Genomic DNA, 27,573 nt, shown 5'->3' with positions numbered 1-27,573 from the left:
TAATTTTCATTTATATCCCTCATGAATGGATTGTCACTACTTTTTTTTTTTATATGGAGACAGAGTCTCACTTTCTCGCCCTCAGTAGAGTGCCGTGGCGTCACACAGCTCACAGCAACCTCCAACTCCTGGGCTTAGGTGATTCTCTTGCCTCAGCCTCCCAAGTAGCTGGGACCACGGGCAACAACCACAATGCCTGGCTATTTTTTTGGTTTCAATTTGCCCGGGGCAGGGTTTGAACTCGCCACCCTCAGTATATGGGCCGACGCCCTACCCACTAAGCCATAGACACCTCCCGGATTGTCACTACTTTTAAGTAGTACATGTCCAGCATTTAACCCGTTCATAATATATAAATTAGTTTGGATTTACAATCAGTGATTCTGTTATTAACTCACTGTTTGACCTTCAGCAAAATAACTTAACATCTGTGTGCTTGTTTTTTCCATCTGTAAAACAGAAACCATAATAATTGCCTATAGCATATTATTTTCTGAGACTTAAGTAAATAAAATGGATAGAGCAGTCTGATACATAGATAATGCTATATAAACTCTAGTTGTTGTTAATCATTTTATTCAAAATGGTCAAAACATCTCTCTTCTGGAGATAACTCATACTTAAAACCTGTGGATATTTTCCCAACTTAGTAGAATGTCTTGAACTCTTGTTATAGAAGACATACTGCCGAAAAGTTCCCAAAGATAGAATTTAAAGAATTCCTATTTACTTTCAGTTTCTTTTCTTTTATACACGTAATACAGAGCCATCAGAAGATACGTGTAAGGAATATGAAGTAATGTATTCTCCATCTTGTGAAAGCACAAGAAATACTACAGGCATTGAAGAGTCAACTGATGGAATGATTTTAGGACCAGAAGATTTGGGTTACCAAATATATGATGTTTCCGGTAAATGTTACGGTTTTATTGTTAAAAGAATTTAGTACATCAGACTCCTCTGTAGCCCAAAGTCTATTTATCATTATTCTGGTGAACCTGTGGCATTGTTTTCTTATTTGCCAGAAAGTTGATGTTAATGAAATGTTAAGTGATTATTATAAATAAGTATTGTGTCAAATACCCATACATGAAATTTGTGATTTAAAAAGATAATTTAGGCTCAGCACCCATAGCACAGTGGTTGGTTACAGCGCCAGCCCCATACACTGAATGTGGCAGGTTCAAACCAGCTCAGGCCAGCTAAGCGACAATGACAGCTGCAATAAGAGAATAGCCAGGCATTGTGGCGGGTGCCTGTAATCCCAGCTACTTGGGAGGCTAAGGCAAGAGAATTGCATAAGCCCAAGAGTTTGAGGTTGCTGTGAGCTGTGACGCAACAGCACTCTACTGAGGGCAATAGTAAACAGCACTCTACTGAGGGCAATAGTAAGACTCTGTCTCAACAAAATAAATAAAAACATGGCTCTGTTACAATTCAGCATGCAAAATTTGTTTTCAAATTACTTTACTCAGCATGGATCAGTAATTTTTTATTTTAAACTAAGCAAAATTGAAAACAAACTGGCTGGGTGAGGTGGTTCACACCTATAAATCAGCACTTTGGGAGGCCTAGGCAGGTGGATTGTTAGGGACTAGGAGTTTGAGATCAGCTTGAGGAATATAGCAAGACCCTATCTCTACAAAAAATAGAAAAGTTAGACAGGTGTGGGGGCTCACTCTGGGAGGTCGAGGCAGGTGGATTGGCTGAGCTCACAGTTTCAAGACCAGCCTGAGCCAGAGTGAGACTTCATCTCTAAAAGTAGCCAGACATTCTGTCAGGTACTTAATAGTCCTAGTTATTTGGGAGGCTGAGGCAAAAGAATCACTTGAGCCCAAGAGTTTGAGGTTGCTGTGAGCTGTGACGCCATGGCAACTCTACCATGGGCAACAAAGTGAGACTCTGTCTCAAAAAAAAAAAGAAGTTACCTGAGTATGGTAGTGTACACCCATAGTCCCAACTACTCAGGAGGCTGAAGCAGGAGGATCACTTCAGCCTAGAAGTTTGAGGTTACAGTGAGTTATGGTGACACCACAGCATTTTACTCAGAGTGACACAGTGAGATTCTATCTCAAAAAAAAAGAAAGAAGAAAAAGAAATTAACCTAAAAATGAACCACAAACCCTAATTTTATTTTTCTAATATCTATAGGGTCTCTTTAAGGAATAATTGTAATATGTAGTAGGTATTTCTGTTTCTACTGTTAAGTAGCTCTGTGACTTCAGACAAGATACATGAACTTTTTGTCCTCAGTTACCTTATAATACATATTTGCAGTTTCTGACCAGGGCTGGGTTTGAACCCACCACCTCTGGCATATGGGCCGTCCCCTTATTCCTTTGAACCACAGGTGCCGCCCTTATAATACATATTTGGACTAGATTTCTAAGGTCTATCAACTTATAAGATTTCAAACATGAAGAAGATGACAGTTACATATGTTCTACCTGTATTCCTAATTTTTTTTTTTTTTTTTTTGTAGAGACAGAGTCTCACCTTATCGCCCTCGGTAGAGTGCCGTGGCATCACACAGCTCACAGCAACCTCCAAATCCTTGGGCTTAGGCAATTCTCTTGCCTCAGCCTCCCGAGTAGCTGGGACTACAGGCACCCGCCACAACGCCCGGCTATTTTTTTGTTGCAGTTTGGCCGGGGCTGGGTTTGAACCCGCCACCCTCGGCATATGGGGCCAGCGCCCTACCCGCTGAGCCACAGGCGCCGCCCCCCTAATTTTTTTTTTTTAAAGACAGTTTCACTCTGTCTCCTGGGTGGAGTTCATGGCATCATCATAGCTCCCATCAACCTTAAACTCTGACGCTCAAGTAATCCCCTTGCCTCGGGCTCCTAAATAGCTGGGACTATAGGCACCCACCATGATGCCCAGCTAGTTTTTCTTTTAGTAGACGCAAGGACTTAACTCTTCTTGCTCAGGCTGGTCTGGAACTCCTGAGCTCGAGCAGTCCACCCACCTTAGCTTTTCAGAGTGCTAGGAATACAGGTGTGAACCACTATGCCTATTCTTGCAGTCTTAATATTAACCACTGGCTACTTTGACCACAGAGCTGGTTTAAGCGATGCCGCAACCAGTTGGTATTTTAGTAGGTTTGCTGTAAATGACATTGGAAAGTTATATGAATTGATTGCTTATTTAGCTAGCATTTGGGTGGGTGAATTTATATTCGGGGTGCATATATGATACATAAAAAGAAAGACTGGGGCGGCTCCTGTGGCTCAGCGGGTAGGGCGCCGGTCCCATATGCCGGAGGTGGCGGGTTCAAACCCAGCCCCGGCCAAAAAAAAAAAAAAAAAAAAAAAAGAAAGACTGTTTCTTATTAATTTTTAATTTTTTTTTTTTTTGTTTTATTTTGAGACAGAGTCTTACTGTTGTCCTCGGTAGAGTGCTGTAGTGTCATAGCTCACAGCAACCTCAACCTCGGGCTCAAGCGATTCTCTTGCCTCAGCCTCCCAAGTAGCTGGGACTACAGGCGCCCTCCACAACGCCCAGCTATTTTTTTTTTTGCAGTTGTCATGGTTCTTTAGCAGGCCCAGGACCGGGTTTGGACCTGCTAGCCTGGGTGTATGTGACTGGCACCGGAACCGCTGTGCTATGGGTGCTGAGCCTTTTTTTAGCTTTTCTTTTTTTTTTTTTTTTTTGTAGAGACAGAGTCTCACTTTATGGCCCTCAGTAGAGTGCCGTGGCCTCACACAGCTCACAGCAACCTCCAACTCCTGGGCTTAAGCGATTCTCTTGCCTCGGCCTCCTGAGTAGCTGGGACTACAGGCGCCCGCCACAACGCCTGGCTATTTTTTTTTTTGGTTGCAGTTTGGCTGGGCCGGGTTCAAACCCACCACACTTGGTATATGGGACCAGTGCCATTCCTTTTTTCAAATTTTTGACACTTACATATTCTATTATCCTTGTATTTAATGGAAATTTCTATATTACTAAAGCTTTTTAGTTGTTGTTTTGTTCGTTTTTTGAGACTATGTTGCCCTCAATATAGCCTGGTGGCATAGCTCACAGCAACCTCAAACTCTTGGGCTTAAAGCAATTCTCTGCCCCAGCCTCCCAAGTACCTGGGACTACAGGCACCCATCACAACCCTTGGCTGTTTTTGTTGTTGTTGTTGCTGCCGCCATTGTGGTTTTAGCTGGCCCAGGCGGGGTTCCAACCCTCCAGCCTCCAGTGTATGTGGGCCAGTGCCCTACCCACTGAGGTGAGGGCGCCACCATTCAAATTTAGATTACTGTTTTTCTTAGAGTTTACATTAAAGGAATAAGTAGTTACCACATTGCTTAAGTGTTCAGAGCTGAGTTTTACAATATGGTGGCCAAGCGCTTTTGGTATTAATGGTGCTTTGTTAATTCCTTAATAATATGGGCAGTGCCTGTGGCTCAGTGGGTAGGGCACTGGCCCCATATACCAAGTTTGGCGGGTTTAAACCGGGCCCCGGCCAAACTGCAACAAAAAATAGCCAGGCATTGTGGTGGGCACCTGTAGGCCCAGCTACTCAGGAGGCTGAGGCAAGAGAATCGCCTAAGCCCAAGAGCTGGAGTTTGCTGTGAGCTGTGATGGGATGGCACTCTACCGAGGGTGACAAAGTGAGACTGTCTCTTAAAAAAAGAAAAATCTTAATAATGTAAGATTAAACTAATGCAACATCTATTTGAAGCAAGACAGGATGATAGAAATTAGTTAGACATTAAACTGTCAATTTTTTTTTTTTTTTTTTTTTTTTTTTGAGACAGAGTGTCATTTTGTAATGCCGTGGTGTGGCAGCTCACACCAACCTCAAACTCTTGGGCTTAAGCCATTCTTTTGCCTCAGCCTCCCAAGTAGCTGGGACTACAGGTGCCCGCCACAATGCCAGACTATTTTTTTTGTTTCAGTTGTCGTTGTTTAGCTGGCCCGGGTGGGATTTGAACCCTCTAACCTGGGTGTATGTGGCTGGCACCCTGCCCACCTGAGCTATGGGCGCTGCCCCTGTCCAAATTTTAAAATAATAAAAAATACAGTTTTATGGTAGATTTTAAGATTATGGATACTTCATGATTTCTGAGTATAATAACATGTAAGGTTCACCACCTATGGTAACTTGGCATTAACTTTTTCCCTTCTTGTTTTCTACCATCAGGAGAAAGCAATTCAGCAATTTCTACAGAAGACCTAAAAGACTGTCTGAAGAAACAATTAGAATTTTGTTTCTCACGGTACATAATCCTTTTTTATTGATATTTCCACTTTTTTGAACTTGGTTAGTACATGTAAACTACCTGCGAAATACAATAGAAGAATGATGGTTATCATTTTCTTTTCTTTTTTTCTTTTTTCTCCCCTTCCTTCTCTCCCCCAGATGGGGTCTTGCTTTTGCTCAGACTGGTCTCGAACTCCTAAGCTCAAGCAACCCATCCTCCTTGGACCCCCAGAGAGCTAGGATTACAGGCATGAGTCACTGCCCCAGCCTGCTAACTTTTACATATTTTAAAGAGGTAGAGTCTCCCTATCAGGCTGATCTTGAACTTCTGGTCTTAAGCAATCTTGCCAGAGGCAGACGTTAACAAGCATTAAGCCATCATGCCTGGCTCAGAATATACTCTTGACTCTGGTTTAATTGATCTTCATTCTAAATATCTTCCTTTTCTTTCCCGCATTATTCTTAGCCTTTATATTTTAGTATAGATCACAGGATGAAAGCAAGAGCCTCCTGGCTATCTTTTCTGTGTTACCAGTTTTGCCTCTGAATTCACTTTCTTTAATAGTTATTTTAAAATCTTTACCTACTAACTTGAGCATCTGTGGGTCTACTTACATTGTCTAAGACTTTTTTTTCTCTGAATTAGTTTTTTTCTCTTGATTCTGCTGTAATTTTTTTTTTTTTTTTTTTTTGAGATAGTCTCACTTTGTCACCCTTGGTAGAGTGCTGTGGCGTCACAACTCTCAGCAACCTCCAATTCCTGGGCTTAGGCGGTACTCCTGCCTTAGCCTACTGAGTAGCTGGGACGACAGGCGCCCACCATAACACCTGGCTATTTTTTTGTTGCAGTTTGGCCAGAGCCAGTTTCAAAACCAGCGCCCTACCCACTGAGCCACAGGCACCACCCAATAACTTTTTGACTTTTTGTATATCCTATTCATTTTGATTATATGCTCTACATTGCATGTAAAAAGAAGCATAAGCCACGTGCAGTGGCTTATACCTGTAATGCTAGCACTCTTGGAGTCTGAGGTGGGAGAATCCTTTGAGGTCAGGAGTTTGAGACCAGACTCAGCAAAAGCAAGACCTCTTCTCTACCAAAAACAGAAAAAATTAGCCAGACAAGGTGGCATGCCTGTAGTTCCAGCTACTTGGGAGGCTCAGGCGGAGGATCGCTGAGCCCAGGAGTTTGAGGTTGCAGTGGGCTATGATGACGCCAAGAAAGCATGGAAGCTTCAGATGACCATAATTTTTCCCTGCAGACAGAGATTGAGCTTTTTTCTATTGGGCACAATAAAATGTTGATTGTTCTACTCTAATCTGGAATTCAAGGTGAGTTAAGGCTGAGCAATCACTTTAATTTGACTCAGTTCATCTCTGATATATTTATTGCTAGTCTTTGTATATGGTCCTCTCTGGCTTTTGATTTATAGCTTGGCAGTTTTTTTGTCACATTAATCCTAAGACACCATAGAAATTTAGATGTGTTCTACAGAGCTTCGAGACTAGCTCGTTAGTCTCTTAGCTCTTATAGCTTCAAAAATCAGATAAATGTCTTGTGGGGAAGACTTGTGTTTGTTGGAGCATTTCTTCTTCCACTGGGGCTTAATCACATGACCACACAGATTTTACATTGCCAATTCAGCCTGGCTCCCAATCTCCCATCTTCTTTCTCAGAAGTCAGAAAACATTATATGGGGAAAATCAGCTATATGTTGGGAATACCTCCATGCCTGGCTAATTTCTTTCTTTCTTTTTATTATTATTATTTATTATTATTTTATTGGAGAGAAAGGGTCTCACTACGTTGCTCAGACTGGTCCTGAACTCCTGGGCTTGCGCAATCCTCCCAGCTAAGCTTCCTAAAGTGCTAGGCATGAGCTACCATGCCCAGCCTGCTGTTTCTTATTTTTAGTGTACTTAAGTCTTTTGTCTTAATTTTAAATATTTAAGTTACAGAAGTTATATATGCTTATGAAAATGTGAAGATTTAGAAATTGAAAATCCTTTTTGAGCCAATTTAGAAATTAGTTTTTCAATATGAGTATGTTGAAATCAGGGATAAAGTGCTTATAAGATGGAACTGCACCGTATGTAATAATTTGTTAGCATTCAGCTTAATATTAAGCCTCTTCTAGACTAGCATAATTTCATAAAATCGCTTCTCTAAAACTTCTGGGTCAGTGTGTTTAGGGGTTCAGACAGTATATAAGACGATACTATCTGATCTATATATACTGTGTTGGTATTGTTTAAACTGAACCTTTAACTGAATCTTTTCAAAGTTCACCGTGTCATTTCTGATAGCATAATTTTGTTTTCCCAGATTTAGTGACAAATGTGAATGACGTACCTCTTTTTAGGTACTTTTAAAGAGTTGCTTGTTTTGTTGGACTATTGCTTCTTTTTATTCCTTTCAGAGAAAATTTGTCAAAGGACCTTTATTTGATATCTCAAATGGATAGTGATCAGTTCATCCCAATTTGGACAGTTGCCAACATGGAAGAAATAAAAAAGCTGACCACAGACCTTGATCTAATTCTTGAAGTATTGAGATGTATGTAAAAATACCTTTTTTACTTATTTTTACATGTTTTAAAATTTAATATAGTTTTCATTTCTCATTGTGCAGGACTTTTTTTTTGAGACAGAATCTCACTATGTTGCCCTCAGTAGAGCGCTGTGGCATCACAGCTCACAGCAACTACAAACTCTTGGGTTTAAGCAGTTCTCTTGCCTCATCCTCCCAAGTTACTGGGACTACAGGCACCTGCCACAATGCCTGGCTATTTTTTTGGTTGTAGTTGTCATTGTTTGTCAGGCCTGGCTGGATTTGAACCCACCCGCTCTGGTATATGTGGCTGGCGCCCTAGCTGCTGAGCTATAGGCACCAAACCCGGAAATTGTTTTATTTTATTTTTTATTTTAATTATTTATTTATTTTTTTGAGACAGAGCCTCAAGCTGTCACCCTGGGTAGAGTGCTGTGGCATCACAGCTCACAGCAACCTCCAACTCCTGGGCTCAAGCGATTGTCCTGCCTCCACCTCTGCCTCCCAAGTAGCTGGGATTACAGGCACCTGCTACAAATGCCCAGCTATTATTTTGCTTGCAGCTGTCATTGTTTGGCGGGCCCAGGCTGGATTCGAACCCGCCAGCCCAAGTGTATGTGGCTGGTGCCTTAGCCTCTTGAGCCACAGGCGCCGAGCCTAGGAAATTGTTTTTTTCTTTTTTTTGTTGTAGAGACAGAGTCTCACTGTACCGCCCTTGGGTAGAGTGCTGTGGCGTCACATGGCTCACAGCAACCTCTAACTCTTGGGCTTACACGATTCTCTTGCCTCAGCCTCCCGAGCAGCTGGGACTACAGGCGCCTGCCACAACGCCCAGCTAGGGAAATTGTTTTTAACTGCCATCCCTGCCTCCCTTTTCTTACTGCTGTTTTGTGTCAATAAGTTACATTTGCTTTTATTGATTGTGTATGTGCGAGCACATACATAGTTTATATATTACTTCTACACGTTGGTTCATCTTGATGCCCACTTAGCAAGCATAAGCAATTAAACAATTTTTTTTTTTCTGGGCTATTAGAAAGCTGTGTATCTTTATCGCACTCTTGAAAGCAATCTGTTTCAAACTTTTGAATCCAATTAACAAATACATTTTACATCACAGGACAGTATATACAGTATACCTATATGCAACTGAAATGTCAGGTATATAGTTAATACTACATATTTGGGTTTTGGTGTGTGTTTGTTTGGGGTTCTTTTTGTTTTTGTTTTGAGATAGTCTCACTCTGTTGCCCCAGGCTAGAGTGCCATGGCTTTAGCCTTGCTTACAGCACCCTCAAACTCCTGGGTTCAAGTGATCCTCTTGACTCAGTCTTCCAGGTAGCTGGGATTACAGGTGTGCACCACTACACCAGGCTAAATATTTTCATATTTTGGGTTTTTTAGTGGAGAAATGGTCTTGTTCTTGCTCAGGGCGGTCTTGAACTCCTGAGTTCAAATAATCTATTCACGCTGGCCTCCCAGAATGCTAAGATTAGCCACCATACCACCTGGCTACCAGTATTTCTTGAGAACCTTTCTTAAGTAGGTTTTTTTAACTACTTGACTGAATAAAGGCATATCTTCACTTACATATGAAATATGTTGATAATACTTAAAAGATAAGTATAGCAGAAAGTAGATTGACCAACTGTAGGCCTACATGAGAGAAAAACACAGTTAAATTCAAGAATGGAGAATAGGGCTGGTTACTTCCTACCTGTTGGATACAGTGTAGAAGTATATGGCACACTTCCTGGGGGTAGGACTCAACTACAACTCAGAACTTGGACTTAAAAATGTAAATAATGTGCTCGGGAGGCTGAGGCAAGAGAATCGCGTAAGCCCAAGAGTTAGAGGTTGCTGTGAGCCGTGTGACGCCACGGCACTCTACCCGAGGGCCGTACAGTGAGACTCTGTCTCTACAAAAAAAAAAAAATGTAAATAATGTAACCTAATTGTATGTACTCTCTCATTAACTCATTTTTAAAAAGCCTTTAAAAAAGTTAAGTACAGCAAGTCCAGTAATGGACTTATATGGGAATAGAAGATTTCCATTACTAGAGGGTTAAAAACATTTATGGAATGTCTAATTGGTTTATGTACACACCATTTCTTAAAATGATGCAGTCTTATGTACATAAAAAATTGGCAGAAATGGGGTGGCGCCTGTGGCTCAAGGGGTAGGGCGCCGGTCCCATATGCCGGAGGTGGTGGGTTCAAACCCAGCCTTGGCCATAAACCAAAAAAAAAAAAAAATTGGCAGAAATGAACAGAATTCCCCATCTGTTTAGATTGGAACCTAGCACACCCATGCCTTAACCTCATTTTATTCTCTTGGTTTACCTTTGAGAAAGATGTAGCATAAAACCTCCCTGAAGGGACTAGAAATAAAAATTTTGGCTATGTGATACTTTCCTTTATTCAATATGTTCTCAAAATCCGCATCTGAAAGGTGGCTGGTATGTAAGAATAAATATGTTGAAATCAAGGACCAGCTTATAATCATTTGTGTATTGGTCTTGATTTAAGGGCTTCTTAGAATTTAATTTTAAGAAAAATTTCTTACATGTCAGAATTCATTACAGTCCCCAGAATGGGGTTTAGCTAATGCAAATACCCTGATTGCTGTTAATACCCATTTCTTATCAATTTTGAGTGAAGAAGTTCCCGTATACAAGAAATTTGCCTGGTTATATGTTTGTTGTATGGTCCCCAAAGGCTTCTTTTCAATCTCATTGTAATGTCAAAGTCACAAAGTAGGTACTCTAGACCAGGCGCGGTGGCTCACGCCTGTAATCCTAGCTCTATGGTATGCTGAGGTGGGTGGATTTCTTGAGTTCAGGAATTCCAGACCAACCTGAGCGAGAGGGAGACCTTGTCTCTAAAAGAAAAAAAAAAAAAATTAGCCAGGCACTGTGACGGGCACCTACAGTCCCAGCCACTTGGGAGGCTGAAGCAAGAGAATCTTACGGGCCCAAGAGGTTGAGGTACTACTAGCTATGACACCATGGCACTCTACCAAGGGTGCAAAACTCTTGTCTCAAAAAAACAAACAAAAAGAAAAATAGTAGATACCCTGGATATTTGTTGAATGGATAACTTTGGATAGTGTTCTTTGTATATGAATCTTAAATTTTTTGTCATAATTGTAACTTTGATTCTACAACTTAATTACTTTGTTACTAACATAGCCTTTGCTAATTGATTCGGTTGGCAATTACAATAAACAGTTTTTTAATGCCATTATTAATATCATGAACTGGCACTCTATGTGAGACTCTTTTCTTTTTTGCAATTTCAGCTTCTCCCATGGTACAAGTGGATGAGAAGGGCGAGAAAGTGAGACCAAGTCATAAGCGTTGTATTGTGATTCTTAGAGAGATACCTGAAACAACACCAATAGAGGTAAATCATTAATCATTGTTAAACTAAATGTTCATTAAATTGGAAGAGGTACATAAGCAGAGTATGTCAGTGCCCTGATAACAATCATTGTGACTTGTATTGGGTGGTGCCTGTGGCTCATTGGGTAGGGTGCCGGCCCCATATACTGAGGGTGGCAGGTTCAAACCCGGCCTCGGCCAAACTGCAATAAAAAAATAGCTGGGCGTTGTGACACCATGGCACTCTACCAAGGGGGAAAAAGTGAGCTGGGTGCCTGTGATCCCAGCTACTCGGGAGGCTGAGGCAAGAGAATCGCCTAAGCCCAGGAGTTTTTTTTTCCAGACAGTCTCACTTTGTTGCCCTTGTGCCCTTGGTGGACTACTGTGGCATCATAGCTCACAGCAACTTCAAACTGCTAGACTCAAAGGATCCTCTTTCCTCAGCCTCCCAGGTAGCTAGGACTACAGACACCCTCCACAACGCCTGGCTATTTTTTTAGTGATGGGGTCTCGCTCTTGCTCAAGCTGGTCTGGTCTTGAACTTGTGAGCTCAAGCAGTCCCCATGCCTCAACCTCCCGTGAGCCACCATGCCCAGCTGAGAAAAGAATTTTTAAACCTTTACCACATAAAAAATGTTTTGATGGCTTAGTAGTTAAATCTTTATTCCAAAAGTCATTTAGCAGTAAGTCTCTCGAACAACCATTCTCAACCTGTGGGTCGCAAGGTTCGCGGCATTAGGAACGTTGAGAACCACTGCTCTAGAATGAAGATTTTCTAAACTTACAAGCAGTGAGAGAAGTTAGAAAAGAAACTGTCATTGGTCTTTGATTATTTTGAACTACATGTCAAAAGTAATATATTGAGGCAAGACACGATAGTAAGAGGGACTTTACCTAACAAATGCAATCAGTGTCACCTGGTTTCTTCTACCCTCAATGAATCCCCAACAATAAAAAAGTTACAGAGGGTGGTGCTGGTGGCTCAAGGGGTAGGGCGCCAGTCCCATATGCCGGAGGTGGTGGGTTCAAACCCAGCCCCGGCCAAAAACCAAAAAAAAAAAAAAAAGTTACAGAAAAGAAAAAAGGTAGTATGTTGAAAGGAAACTGGCAGAATGGGAAGAATATCTGTAATATTAAGAAACAATGTCAATCGGGTGTGGTGGGGTCATACCTGGAATCCTAGACTCTGGGGAAGCTGAGGTCGAAGGTTCACTTGATCTCAGGAGTTTGAGAACAGCCTGAGCAAGAGTAATAATCTCATCTCTGCTAAAATCATAAAAATTAGCTGGATGTCACGGCAGGTACCTATAGTCCTACTATAGGCTAACAGAGGAGAAATGATTGAGCCTCAGTAGTTTGAGGCTGCAGTCAGCTATGATGGCGATACTTGGCCTCTGCCCTGGGAAACAGAAGGAGGCTCTGTCTCATTAAAAATAATAATAATAAAAGAATAACAAACAGGGCCAGGCCTGGTGGCTCACGCCTATAATGCCAGCACTCTGGGAAGCTGAGGCGGATGGATTGCCTGAGTTCACGAGTTCCGGTTTAGCCTGAACAAGAGGGGGACCCCATCTCTAAAAAATAGCTGGCACCGTTGTAGAGGGCGCCTGTAGTCCCAGCTATTCAGGAGGCTGAGGCAAGAGAATCGCTTGAGCCCTAGAGTTAGAGGTTGCTGTGAGCTATGACACCATGGCACTCTACCAAGGGGGAAAAAGTGAGACTCTGTCTCAAAAAAAAAAAAATCCCAAAAGACTTGAAGAGATGCTCATTCTTAATAGTAAATAAAAGTAAGAGCCAATTATGTATATTTTAGAGTTAATGTAGTTTTTCTCTTTCAGGAAGTGAAAGCTTTGTTTAAAAATGAAAACTGCCCCAAAGTGATAAGCTGTGAGTTTGCACACAATAGCAACTGGTATATCACTTTCCAATCTGACACAGATGCACAGCAGGTGAGAAGAAAACTTGCTTTCTGATACAAGTCCTAGTGGTAAAATAAATAGTAGGATATTTAAATTGTGAGAATGTGTTTGTTTAAATATTTAACTTGTTAAATAACTTGTTCAGCTGTTTGTTGAAACTCATGAACACCTAGCTCACCTTTTTTCTTTTGCCCAACTGGTTTCCTTTTTGACCACGTGCTAAAGGTGTTCAGTTTCACCTTCAGAACAGATTGTTTCCTGTCATTAAAAAATTTAATACACAGAACTTTTGAATTAACCTGACTGAGAACCATGGACTCAATAGTTAGTGTATTTAGTGCATAGTAGGTACTAAATTCTTGGAGTTTTGGCTTAATGGTTTTACTCTTTTATTAACATCTTATCGTGTCTCTCTTTTTTTGAAACAGAGTCTTAACTATATCAACCTCCGTAGAGTGCCGCGGCATCTCAGCAACCTCAGTCTCTTGGGTGTCAGAGATTCTTTTGCCTCGGCCTCCCAAGTAACTGGGATTACAGGAGCCCGTCACAATGCCTAGCTATTTTTTTGTTGTTGTTGTAGTTGTCATTGTTGTTTAATAGGCCTGGGCCCAGTTCAAACACACCAGCCATGGTGTATCTGGCCAGCCCTCTACCCACTGAGGTATGGGTACTGCCTGGATGCACTTTTTAGCATTTTATTTTATTAAGGTTATCTATGATAACTGGTAGCTCTCAAGGTTCTCCCATCCACATCCCCCCTACTCCCCATGCTATTCTTACAGTAGATTCTATTTTAAATTCATACTTCTGACCCTGTATTACTATATTTTTTAAATTTCAAATCAATATGAGGATACAGATTTTTAGGTTACATTGTTTTGAGTTCTAAGGTAAAGTTCAATTTATAGTTGAATCCTTCATTTCTAAATCACTCAGTAATTTTTATTTTTTAAAAAATCAGGGCCGTGAGCGATGGCTCACCGGCTGTAATCCCATTAGTGGGGAAGGCTGGTGGATTGCATGACCTCACAGATTTGAGACCAGCCTGAACCAGAGCGAGACCCCCATCTCTAAAAATAGCTGGGTGTTGTGGCCGGTGCCTGTAGTCCCAGCTACTTGGGAGGCTGAGGCAAGAGAATCACTTAAGCCCAGGAATTTGAGGTTATTGTGAGCTATGATGCCGTGGCACTCTATCAACAGTGACAAGTGAGACTGTCCCAAAAAACAATAAATAAGTAAATAAATAAAAAGTCCTTTATCTGAGATGTGACCTGATTTAAACATTGAAAAATTATCTTCTAGTGATATTTGGGTCTGTTTTTAATTTTACGAATTTTGTCTGCAGTAATCCCTAGTAGTTCTTCTTCAATAAGATGAACTGTAGCTGAGGCCTTAGATTTTTACTTTTTCATTCCTGATCACCTGCACAGTGGAATCACTTTCAGAATTTAGTTTAGAAACAGCTGCTAATACCAAACCTTGTTAATTGAACGAAGATGGCTTTAATGAGGTGTTGGAATGCCAGTAAAAGTTCCCTTTTTCTTTCTTAACAGGCTTTTAAATACTTAAGAGAAGAAGTTAAAACATTTCAGGGCAAGCCAATCATGGTAAGAAATATTTGTAAATAGAGAAAGGACTTTCCTGGTGAAACTAGAGAGTTTTTGGGTTGTTTGATAATTTTAAAAGAGAAATAATATTATGAAAACCTATAATGATTTTTGAAATTTTTCTGACTTGTGCAAGATGTCCCTAAAGTCACCATACACAGGAAAAATGGGAAATCAGGCCAGGTATGGCAGCTCATGCCTATAATGCTAGCACTCTGGGAGGCCAACTTGGGTGTTTAGCTTGAGCTCATAAGTTCAAGACCAGCCTGAGCAAAAAGCAAGACTTGTCTCTACTAAAAATAGAAAAACTGAGGCAAGAGGGTCACTTGAGCCCAAGAGTTGGACGTTGCTATGAGTGATGATGCCATGGCACTCTACCCAGGGCGACAGCTTGAGACTCTGTCTCAAAGAATAAATAAATAGGGCGACACCTGTGGCTCAGTAGGTAAGGCGCCGGCCCCATATACCGAGGGTGGTGGGTTCAAACCCGGCCCCGGCTGAACTGCAACCAAAAAATAGCCGGGCGTTGTGGCAGGCGCCTGTAGTCTCCCAGCTACTCGGGAGGCTGAGGCAGGAGAATTGCTTAAGCCCAGGAGTTGGAGGTTGCTGTGAGCCGTGGGATGCCATGGCACTCTACCAAGGGCCATAAAGTGAGACTGTCTCTACAAAAACGAAACAAAATCCAACCATTTGGGAACCAATCTAAGCAATGTCACTGATGACATTTGCTCACTTGTACATGTCTAGTCTGTTCTCAGGTCCTGTGAAATTTGCCTTTCAAAGCTACTTTCCATCCTTATTGTTACTGTTTAGGCTTGAGCAATTAGAGTACCCCTTTAATTCCTATGCTGTCAGCTTTCCCCCTCCCTTAACAATCCATTCTCCACATTGCTACTAGAGCCTCCATTCTAAAATGTAATTGTAAACATACTCTTATTTTGACCTGTTCCCCACCTTTTCTATGTGATAAAATTTTCATCCTCATTTATAAATAAAAATACATTGTCCTGGTGGCGCCTGTGGCTCAGTCAGTAGGGCGCCGGCCCCATATACCGAGGGCGGCAGATTCGTACCCAGCCCCGGCTGAACTGCAACCAAAAAAAATAGCCGGGCATTGTGGAGGGCGCCTGTAGTCCCAGCTACTCGGGAGGCTGAGGCAAGAGAATTGCTTAAGCCCAGGAGTTGGAGGTTGCTGTGAGCTGTGTGATGCCATGGCACTCTACCGAGAGCCATAAAGTGAGACTCTTGTCTCTACAAAAAAAAAAAAAAAGAATACATTGTCCTTATTACTCATCTCTGTTGAGGTTGTTCTGTGTATGGGTTTTTGTTTTAAAACCTTTCCATGTGGACAGGCATGATGGCTCATCCTAGCACTCTGGAAGGCTAAGGCAAGTGGATTGCTCAAGCTCTGGAGTTGGAGACCAGGCTGAGCCAAGAGCAAGAGAAACCCCTCATCTATTAAAAATATGCAGAAGAGGGTGGCGCCTGTGGCTCAGTGAGTAGGGTGCCGGCCCCATATGCTGAGGGTGGTGGGTTCAAACCCAGCCCCGGCCAAACTGCAAAAAAAAAAAAAATAGCCGGGCGTTGTGGCGGGCGCCTGTAGTCCCAGCTACTCGGGAGGCTGAGGCAAGAGAATCGCTTAAGCCCAGGAGCTGGAGGTTGCTGTGAGCCGTGTGACGCCACGGCACTCTACCGAGGGCAGTAAGTGAGACTCTGTCTCTACAAAAAAAAAAAAAAAATATGCAGAAGATATGGAGGGTATCTGTAGTCCCTCTTGCCTCAGCCTTCTGAGTAGCTGGATCATTTGCGCCTAGGAGTTTGAGGTTGTTGTGAGCTATGATGACTCTGTAACTCTACTCAGGGCAGTGCAGTGAGACACTGTCTCAAAAAAAAAAAAAAAGTTTTGCATGTATGACTTATTTAATCCTTACAAGTACCTAATGAGATAGGTACTCTTTTTCTCCATTTTACTAGTGAGGATAATAAGGCATGAGAGTAACCTGGTAGTTTCACACTACTAGTTAGTGAAAGATCCAGGATGAGACTCACTCAAATGTAGTAAGAAATTACATGTCAGGCTCTATACTAAGACTTTGACATCTTTAAATCTCATTATTACTATGTGGCAAATGATGCTATTAGTTTCCATACAACAGATGGGGCTATTTTCTAGTCATCATTCTCCATCCTCTGGCTGTGATAATCTTCTCCCTGTTACTACCTTTCCTTACTTTAAGGCAATGAAGATATCTTAAGTCCTCTAATAGCTTGAAAGTTTTATAGTATTTCAGATTTAGGCCTTAGATACATTTGGAATTAATTTAATGTATAGTACAAGACTTGGATATAATTCCATTTTATCCATATGTGAAAAAATAGTCTCAACACTTAATTTTTGTCTGATCTATTCTTCCACAACTTGAGAATATGAGATCTGTTAATATGAGATCTGTTTCAGGTTGTTTATTCTACTTCTGTGAACAAGTATCACTGTTTTAATTACCATAGTTTTACAATATCCTTCTTTCATTGAGAATGCAATTTCTTTCTCCTCCTTATTCTTATTTTTTAGAATAGTGTACACTATTCTTTTTTTTTGAGACAATCTTACTGTGTCACCCTCGATAGAGTGCTGTAGCATCACAGCTCACAGCAACCTCCAACTCCCGGGCTTAGGCGATTGTCTTGCCTCAGCCTCCCAAGTAGGTGGGACTACAGGCGCCCACCACAATGCCCAGGTGTTTTTTTTGTTGTAGTTTTCATTGTTGTTTAGCAGTTCCAGGCCGGGTTCGAACCCACCAGCTCCAGTGTATGTGGCTAGTGCCCTAGCTGCTGAGCTACAGGCACCGAGACTGACTGACTGACTGATTTATTTATTTATTTTTGAGACTGAGTCTTACTACGTCACCCTAGGTAGAGTGCTGTGGTGTTATATTATAGTTCACAACAACCTCAAACTTGTGGGCTCTGATTCTTATGCCTCAGCCTCCTTAGTAGCTGGCACTACAGTAACCTGCCACAACACCTGGCTAATTTTTGATTTTAGTATGCCCAGGCTAGGTTCAAACCACCAGCTCTGGTGCATGTGGCCCATGCCCTAGCCACTGAGATGGTCACCAAGCCTATTTTTTATTTTTTGAGACAGAGGCTCTCACTCTGTTGCCCCTGGTAGAGTGCTGTGGCATCATTGCTCGCAGCAACCTCAAACTCTCGGACTCAGGCAATTCTGTGGTCTCAGCCTTCCTAATAGCTGTAACTATAGGCATCTGCCAGAACACCTGATTGTTTTCAGAGATGAGGTCTGGCTCTGGCTCAGGCTGGTCTGGAACCCCTGAGCTTCGGCAGTCTACCTGCCTCTGCTTCCCATAGTGCTAGGATTACAGGAGTGAGCCACTGGGCCTGGCCAGGGTTTCTTTTTGTTTTTTTTTTTTTTTTTTTTTTTTTTTTTAATGTTAACTATATGCTTCAACCTTGAACTCCTTTTTTTGGGAAGAGTCTATTGGATTATCAGGCTAAAAGATCATATTATTTGCAAATAATCACTATTTTAATTATTCCTTCACTTCTCATTTCTTATTGCTTTTGTTGGATCTGAAGATGATTAGTAAAAAGTATTTTGTTATGTATCAAGATATTCTCTGCCATTTTGTTTTTTCCTATGGTTCTTTTGATTAACCATCACATAACAGTGTTCTTTCCAGGAAATTCACATTAAATTTTATACCATTCATCAAAACCAAATGTTCTAATAACCTTCAAAGACAGGAGCAAGAACTGAGAATCCTACATTTCCAGCCCCAATGTTACCTTCCACCATTGGCTCTTGGACCCTTGAGTATGTCAGGCCAACCTCTAAGGATTTAGTCTGCTTCTTGTAGTGTGCATGCTATTAATTTGTAAAATTCTGTGATTCAAAGTTATAAAGACACTAAGATGATAATCGTTGTCCACCTGTTTCCTTATTTGTTCATAATCTCATTATGAGACAGTGCTTCATTCTGTTTTAATTGTGCTTTCTTTGCCTCTATGTTTATAACTGGTATCAGGTCCCTTCAACTAAAGAATCTTTTTTAGTGTTTTTTACAGTGCCTACCAAGGTCAAATTCTCCTACTTACTCTTCTTTTTTTTAATTAAATTATAGCTGTGTACCTTAATGCAATCATGGGGTACAGTGTGCTGTTTTTATATACAATTTGAAATTTTTTTTTTTTAATTATATTGTCTGTGATTATTTTTATTGTATCAGAGTTTGAAAAATTCTTTTTTTTTTTTGGTTACAGTTCAGCTGGGGCCGGGTTTGAACCCGCCACCCTCAGTATATGGGGCCGGCGCCTTACCGACTGAGCCACAGGCGCCGCCCCGCAATTTGAAATATTTTCATCAAACTGGTTAACATAGCCTTCACGGCATTTTCTTAGTAACTATGTTAAGACATTTATATTTTTTATTAGTTTTTTTTTTTTTGTGGTTTTTGGCCGGGGCTAGGTTTGAACCCGCCACCTCCAGCATATGGGACCAGCACCCTACTCCTTGAACCACAGGCGCCACCCAAGACATTTATATTTTATCCCTAGTAAATTTCACATGTACCCTTGTAAGATGCATCGTTAACTCCTACTTACTCTTTATCTTAAGATATATCATATTTAACACTCATTTTTGATGGGTGTTTTCCTTGGATACATAAATCTGGGATGACTGCTAAAATTTTTTTCAGTTCTTTCAAGATACCATTCTGGACTCTTGTTTCTGGTGAGATGTTTACCGTCCTTCATATTGTTGTTTCTTTGTGTGTGATGTCTTTTTTCTTTGTATACCGTCAGGGTGTTTTACCTTTGGTTTTCCATTCACTAAGTTGTCTATAGTGTGTCTGGGATAGTTTTATTTATTCTGTTCTGAATGTGCTAAACTTCTTGGATCTCTAAATTAATCTCAAAGGATTTTCTGTTCCACCTTTTCCTTTTGTCTTTTTAAACTTCTGTTTCATATATATTAGATTGCTTAATGTCACTGAAAGGCACTCATTTTTCTTTTTTTTTTTTTTTTTGTAGAGACAGAGTCTCACTGTACCTCCCTCGGGTAGAGTGCTGTGGCGTCACAGCTCACAGCAACCTCTAACTCTTGGGCCTACGCGATTCTCTTGCCTCAGCCTCCCGAGGAGCTGGGACTACAGGCACCCGCCACAACGCCCGGCTACTTTTTTGTTGCAGTTTGGCCAGGGCTGGGTTTGAACCCGCCACCCTCGGCATATGGGGCCGGCGCCCTACTCACTGAGCCACAGGCGCCGCCCCGAAAGGCACTCATTTTTCTTCGATCTGTTTTTCATATTAGATAATTGTTGTAGATTTTGGTTCATATTCAAGTTGATTGGCCATTTCTGATATCTCCAATCTGCTAATAGGACTATGCAGTGAATTTTTTATTTTAGATGCTATATTCTAGAGCATCGGTTCTCACGAAAGGGTCACCTAAGAAAACCGCTGGAAAACTCATTACGATTCATAACAGTAGCAAAATTACAATTATGAAGTGGCAACTAAAATAATTTTATGGCTGTGGGTCACCACAACATGAGGAACTGTATTAAAGGGTCTCGGCATTAGGAAGGTTGAGAGCCACTGTTCTAGAGTTTCCATTTTTTGAAATTCTTTTCCCCTCTCTCCTGAGATTTCTCATTAAATTTGGCTTATTAAGAAGACAGTTTTCCCTGTTGTCATGAGTATTTTTTTTATGATAGCTGGATTAAAAACATTTTCTGTAATACAATGTCTAGGTCATCTTGGAGTCTTTCTTTGGCTGCTTTTTTCTTTATTTATGGCCTACATTTTTTAAAATAAAGTCTTTACTTGGTTTCAGAATCTTATCGGATACTTTAGGTAAAAGCAGTAGCCATAATTATTTTTTAGGCCACTTTAAAATGATTTTTTTTTTCTTTGTTTGAGACAGTCTCAGTCACCCTTGGTAGAATGCCGTGGCATCATCATAGGTGATAGCAACTTCTGAGCTGAAGCAGTCCACTCACCTCAGCCTCCCAGAGTGCTGAGAATTCAGGAGTGAGCCACTGTGTCCAGCCCAAAATCAATTTTTTTAAGTTTGGCCATAACTGATTTCTTATTGTTTAATTGGTTGCTATTTGTGGGATAGAGATGGGCCTTCAGCTTATAACTGTGAAGGATTGCAAAACTTATTTTTCATATATTGGATTTATAATTTTATACTTTCACATGCATTTTATTTGATATTCCTAGCAATGTGGCATGGCTTTTTTTTTTTTATATACAAAGTCTTACTCTGTTGCCCTCTGTAGAGTGCATTGGCCTTATAGCTCACAGCAACATCAAATTCTTGGACTTAGGTGATCCTGTTGTCTCAGCTGCCGGAGTAGGCACCTAGTTTTTCTATTTTTAGTGGAGATGGGGGTCTCACGCTTCTCAGGCTGGTCTTTTATTCCTGAGCTTAGGCAATCCATCCTCCTTTGCTTCCAGGAGTGGTAGGATTACAAGTATGAGCCACTGCACCCAGCCTGTTTATTTTTTATTTTACTTTATTATTATTATTTTTTTTTTTTTTTTCTTTTTGAATCAGTCTTGCTCTGTTGCTCATACTAGAGTGCAGTGGCTGAATCACAGCTCACTACAACTTTAAACTCCTATGCTCAAGTGATCCTCCTGCCTCAGCATCTGGTAACTGGAGCTATAGTGGCATAGCACCAGGAGGATTTTTCTGTTTTTTGTAGAGATGGAGTCTATGTTTCTCAGGCTGGGCTCTTAATTCCTGAGCTCAAGGTATCCTCCTGCCTCAGCCTCCCAAAAGTGGTAGGATTTACAATCCTGAGCAACTGTTTTAAAATTTTTACAATCCAGGCCAGTTTTAAAATTATATTTTAAATCTGTATATGAATTAAAAATAAAATATCTAAAACACAGAACATTACTCAAGTATGTCATATACCTATCTTAATTACAACAGCTTGCTATATGTACTTTTCTTCTTTTTGCCTTTGCTTTTTTTTTTAAACTTAACTGTTTTCTGAAAATCTCTCTCTAATAGTATTTAGAACTATTTAGAACATTTATTTTTCTATATTCCTATAATACTCAATTGTGTGAATGCACCATAGTGTATTTCAACATTGATAGGCTATTGGGCAGAGGGGGAATTTCTCTCTTTTTTTTTTAATTAAATCATAGCTGTGTACATTAATGTAATCGTGGGGCACCATACACTGGTTTTATATACAATTTGACATATTTTCGTCACACTGGTTAACATAGTCTTCCTGTCACTTTCTTGGTTATTGTGTTAAGACATTTATATTATACATTTAGTAAGTTTTGCATGTACCCTTGTAAGATGCACTGTAGGTGTGGTCCTACCAATTACCCTCCCTCCACCCATCCTCCCCTACCTTTCCCCATATTCTTAGGTTATAATTGGGTTATAGCTTTCATATGAAAGCTATAAATTATTTTCATAGTAGGGCTGCGTACATTGGATACTTTTCCCTCCATTTTCAATTAGTGAATAGTCATGAGCCTCTGTCTTTTTCCCCCAGCTTTACTAAGGTATGATTAACAAATAAAAATTGTATATATTTGCAGTGTACAACTTGAGATTTTGACATATGTATGTATTATGAAATGAATAAGTCAAGCTAAGCTAATTTACACATGCATACTTATTTTTTGGTGGTGAGAACATTTTGAGATCAACTCTCAGCAATTTTCAAGTATACAGTGCATTATTTTTTTTTTTTTGGCCGGGGCTGGGTTTGAACCCGCCACCTCTGCCATATGGGACCGGTGCCCTACTCCTTGAGCCACAGGCGCCGCCCATTTTTTTTTTATTTTTTGCAGTTTTTGGCCGGGGCTGGGTTTGAACCCGCCACCTCCGGCATATGGAGCAGTGCCCCACTCCGTCGAGCCACAGGCGCCACCCTATAGTGCATTATTTTTAAATATTGTTACCTTGTACGATAAATCTCCCAAACTTATTTCTCCTGCACAACTTAAACTTTGTATTATTTGACCAACATTTCCCCATTTCATCTCTTCTCCCATTCTCAGCTGCCATCAACTACCATTCTATTCTCATTTCTGTGAGTTCACCATTTTTAGATTTCACATAAAGTGATGATCATGCAGTATGTATGTGCCTTTATTTGCCTGGCTTATTTCATTTAGTATTACGTCCTCCAGGTTCATCCATGTTGTGAGAAATGAAAGGATTTCCTTCTTTTTTTTTTTTTTTTTTTTTGTAGAGACAGAGTCTCACTTCATGGCCCTCTGTAGAGTGCCGTGGCCTCACACAGCTCACAGCAACCTCCAACTCCTGGGCCCAAGCGATTCTCTTGCCTCAGCCTCCTGAGCAGCTGGGACCACAGGTGCCTGCCACAACGCCCGGCTATTTCCTGGTTGCGGTTTGGCCGGGGCTGGGTTTGAACCCGCCACCCTCGGCACATGGGGCCGGCGCCTTACCGACTGAGCCACAGGCACCGCCCAGGATTTCCTTCTTTAAGGCTGAATAATACTCTTGTGTGTGTGTGTGTGCATATGCATGTATGTACACACATTTTCCTGATCCATTTATTTGTTGATGAACACTTAGGTTGTTTCCATATCTAGGCTGTTGTGAATAATGTTGCAGTGAACACAGGAATATAGTACTCTTCAATATACTGATTTTATTTCCTTTGCATATATACCCAGTAGTAGAATTGCTGGATCATATTATAGCACTATTAAATTTTTGAAGAATCTATGTATTTCCATCCATACATGTAAGTGGCTCTACCAATTTACATTCCAACCAACAGTGTACACGTGTTCTATTTTCTCCATTTCCTCTCTAATACTTACACTTGTCTTTTTGTTCATAGCCATTTTAACAGATGTTGTTTGGTATCTCCTGATTTTATTTGCATTTCTCTAATGACTAGTAATTTTGAGCATTTTTACCATATCCCTGATTTTTAATTGCACTCCTCATGTGAGTAAAGTTTAGCATCTGTTTCCTATACTTAAAAGCCATTTGATGCCTGCCTTTGTCTTGTGAACTCTATTGATTTCTCTAATCCATTTTTCCATAGGATTATTGGGCCTTTTCATGTCCTTTTCTATAAGGTATATAATATGGATATTAGCACCCTTGTCTGATAAGTTACTGTTAGCTTTACTATTTTGGCTTATTATACTTTGTTTATTGTGGTTTTTGTCATGCAGACATTTTTATTATAACTTAATTAAAGGTGGCATTTCCTTTTGCTCTACTGATTCTATAACAGGGAGAAACAGCATAGTCATGTAAAATACAATGAAATATAAATTAATAGGGCGGCGCCTGTGGCTCAGTGAGTAGGGTGCCAGCCCCATATGCCAAGGGTGGCGGGTTCAAACCCAGCCCCGGCCAAACTGCAACAAAAAAATAGCCAGGTGTTGTGGCGGGTGCCTGTAGTCCCAGCTGCTCGAGAGGCTGAGGCAAGAGAATCGTGTAAGCCCAGGAGTTGGAGGTTGCTGTGAGCCGTGTGATGCCACGGCACTCTACCGAGGGCAGTACAGTGAGACTGTCTCTACAAAAAGAAAAAAATATATATAAATTAATATATTTGTAAAATGTACATTTAATCCTTTGTTACTATAATGTGTTCTTTTTGCTTCTAGGCAAGGATAAAAGCCATCAATACATTTTTTGCTAAGAATGGTTATCGATTAATGGATTCTAGTTTGTATAGTCAGCCTATTCACACTCAAGCACACTATGCCTCACCAGTCTTTATGCAGCCTGTATATAATCCTCATCAGCAGTACTCAGTCTATAGTATTGTGCCTCAGTCTTGGTCTCCAAATCCTGCACCTTACTTTGAAACACCACTGGTAAGTGAGATGCTTATTGAACAATAAAATATAAAATAACAAAACTTTACAAGCTGAAATTGGAAGAAATCAGCTGGAGCAGTTTTGTGTTGACATTGGTTTCTTTTTGACTTACAGTTTACAAGTAATTATAATTTATAGTATTATGGATAGCCAGTCCTCCATACCAAATTATGCTTATGACTCAGAATTGAGCTATTAGTTCCCATAATTTATTTCATAAGTTTTACTGTGTGAATTGAAAGACAAGAGTGGATAAATCCTGAATGATTTCAAATAACTTTTAGTACTGAGAAATATTGGCACAGAGGAATATTCTTCAGTAAGTAAGGTACTACTTTATGATTTATGTTCCTAAATTTAGTGGTACTTGAATATTATAAAAATAGATCATTAAAATATTTTTAGTTATTTTTGACTTATGAAAAATTGATGGTACATTGCCTCATTGAGGTCCTTATGGCCTTCACGCCTGATTTTTGCCTTTACCATTAATATTATATAAATGTTAAAATTTTCTTCTAGGCTCCCTTTCCCAATGGTAGTTTTATGAATGGCTTTAATTCACCAGGATCTTACAAAACAAATGTTGCTGCTATGAATATGGGTCGACCATTCCCCAAAAATCGGTAAGATAAAAATCATAGCTAATATTAATTTTTAGACAATTCCCAATGGTTGTTAAGGGTTTACTGTGTTATTAATAATGCTTAATGGAGGCTTGGCGCCTGTAGCTTAGTTAGGGTGCCAGCCACATACACAAGAGCTGGTGGGTTCGAACCCAACCCGGGCCTGCCAAACAGCAATGACAACTACAACCAAAAAATAGCCGGGCTTTGTGGCAGGTGCCTATAGTCCCAGCTACTTGGGAGTCTGAGGCAAGAGAATCACTTAAACCCAAGAGTTTGAGGTTGCTGTTAGCTATGATGCAATGGCCCTCTACCAAGGGTGACATAGTGAAACTCTGTCTCAAAAAAAAAGAAAAAATAATAATGCTTAATGGCAGTCTCAGTAAAAAGAGTAGTTTGTTTTAGTATAAAGAATGTAGACAGTTCAATAATTCAACCTAGAATTCATAAACACACTTTGACTTCAGAGTTGGTATTGGATGCAAAGGAACATTAGACTGTGGCTTTCTTTTTTTTTTATTGAGATAATGGGGTCTTGCTCTGTTACCCAGATTGGAGTATAGTGACACATTCTCATAGTTTCCCAACAGGTCCCTAACTCAAGGACTTAAGTGATCTTCCTACCCCAGTCTTCCAAGTAGATGAAACTACAAGCACACATTGCTATGCCTGAGTAATTTCTTTTCTTTCTTTTTGTTTTTTTTTGTTTTTTTTTTTGAGATAGTCTTAGTTTTTTTAGTTTGTCGCACTCAGCAGTGTGCTATGGCATCATAGCTCACAGCAACCTCTAACTCTTGGGCTCGAGTTTGCTGGGAGCAAAACTTGCCTCAGCCTCCCAAGTAATTGGGACTACAAGTGCCTGCCACACAACTGGTTGTGTTTTATTAGAGATGGGGTTGTTCTCAAACTCATGGGCTCAAGTAATTTACCCGCCTCAGCCTCCTAGAATTATAGGCATGAGCTGCTACACCTGGTCCTGCATGGATAATTTTTAAGTTTTTGGTAGCAATAACATCCTGCTGTGTTGCCCAAGCTGGTCTCACACTCCTGGACTCAAGCAATCCTTCTGCCTCGGTTTCTAAAAACTAGGGGATTATAAGTGAGCCACCATGCCTAGCCTTGGATTGTTTAATAATAGAGAACAGAAAAAATATTTTGTGGTAGGAGTCTTTGATATAAAATTAGATGTCTGGGGCAGCACCCGTGGCTCAGTTGGTAAGTCGCCAGCCCCATATACCAAGGGTGATGGGTTCAAACTCAGCCCCGGCCGAACTGCAACAACAACAAAAAAATAGCCAGGCATTGTGGCGGGTACCTGTAGTCCCAGCTACTCTGGAGGCTGAGGCAAGAGAATCACTTAAGCCCAGGAGATGGAGGTTGCTGTGAGCTGTGTGATGCCATGGTACTCTACCGAGGGCCATAAAGTGAAACTCTTGTCTCAAAAAAAGATGTCTAATTGCCAGTTAGTGTGTTAAATGGATAATATTTTTGAGAATGAGAGTTTTCTGGGGATAAAAATGTTAAGTGATTCAAGTTGTGAATGTGTATTATTTGGGATTTTAAAGAATTGACCTTTGAAATGATTTCCATGACCTGTAGTGCACAAGAGACAATAGATAACGTTTATTGAGCCCTTAATGTCTCAAGCTCTATTCCTAGATTTTACATGTTTTATTGGTTAATTTTGAGACTCCATGCCATGGTTTCCAATTTTAAAGTGCACACGAACTTTATGGATACCCTTTGTAAGTGATTCTCATAAACTGTTTTAAACATTGGGCTTTAAGTGAAAATTTTGGAGTCAAACTGCCTGGGTCAAATTTTCGCTCTGACAGGTGGTGCCTCTGGCTCAGTGAATAAGGTGCTGGCCCCATATACCAAGGGTGGCGTGTTCAAACCCGGCCCCGGCCAAACTGCAACAAAGAATAGCCGGGCATTGTGGCAGGCTCCTGTAGTCTCAGCTACTCAAAAGGCTGAGGCAAAAGAATCACTTACGCCCAAGAGTTTGAGGTTGCTGTGAGCTGTGACACTATGTCACTTTACCAAGAGCGACATAGACTCCGTCTCAAAAAAAAAAAAAAAAAAATGCACACGAACTTTATGGACACCCTGTGTGTCTATTTTATAGATGAAGAAATTGAGGCATAAAAGACTACAATATTGTATCTAAGAGTAATCTCTGTTACCTAGAGTGCTGTGGCGTCACAGTTTACAGCAACCTCAAACTCCTGGATTCAAGCAATCCCTTTGCCTGGGCCTCCCCGGTAGCTGGGACTATAGACATCTACTACAAATGCCTGGCAAAAAAAAATTTTTTTTTCTATCTTTAGTACATTCAGGGTCTCCAACTCCTGAGCTCACACAACTCTTCCACCTTCTCCTTCCAGAGTGCTGGGATTACAGATGTGATCCACCAA

At 40.6% G+C, this 27,573-nt stretch overlaps 1 protein-coding gene across 8 annotated transcripts in view; it reads left to right on the top strand.

Moving 5' to 3' along the window:
- The window catches only part of LARP4 (La ribonucleoprotein 4), a 77,620-nt gene that overhangs the window by 23,988 nt on the left and 26,059 nt on the right, over nucleotides 1-27,573 (top strand). For 6 of the 8 annotated variants that reach the window (XM_053556031.1, XM_053556024.1, XM_053556026.1 and 3 more), the window contains exons 3-10: nucleotides 765-911; nucleotides 5,135-5,210; nucleotides 7,615-7,751; nucleotides 11,047-11,150; nucleotides 12,967-13,077; nucleotides 14,601-14,654; nucleotides 24,315-24,527; nucleotides 25,053-25,156. In XM_053556031.1, the coding sequence (XP_053412006.1) occupies nucleotides 765-911; nucleotides 5,135-5,210; nucleotides 7,615-7,751; nucleotides 11,047-11,150; nucleotides 12,967-13,077; nucleotides 14,601-14,654; nucleotides 24,315-24,527; nucleotides 25,053-25,156 (946 nt within the window). Of the gene's footprint in view, nucleotides 1-764; nucleotides 912-5,134; nucleotides 5,211-6,301; nucleotides 6,527-7,614; nucleotides 7,752-11,046; nucleotides 11,151-12,966; nucleotides 13,078-14,600; nucleotides 14,655-24,314; nucleotides 24,528-25,052; nucleotides 25,157-27,573 lie in introns of those variants that run through there. The other 2 variants (XM_053556032.1, XM_053556027.1) reach the window with 2 other exon arrangements.

This window comes from Nycticebus coucang, chromosome 12 (genome assembly GCF_027406575.1).
Source record: "Nycticebus coucang isolate mNycCou1 chromosome 12, mNycCou1.pri, whole genome shotgun sequence".
Taxonomy (NCBI): Eukaryota; Metazoa; Chordata; class Mammalia; order Primates; family Lorisidae; genus Nycticebus; species Nycticebus coucang.
This window is presented reverse-complemented; position numbering and strand designations above follow the sequence as displayed.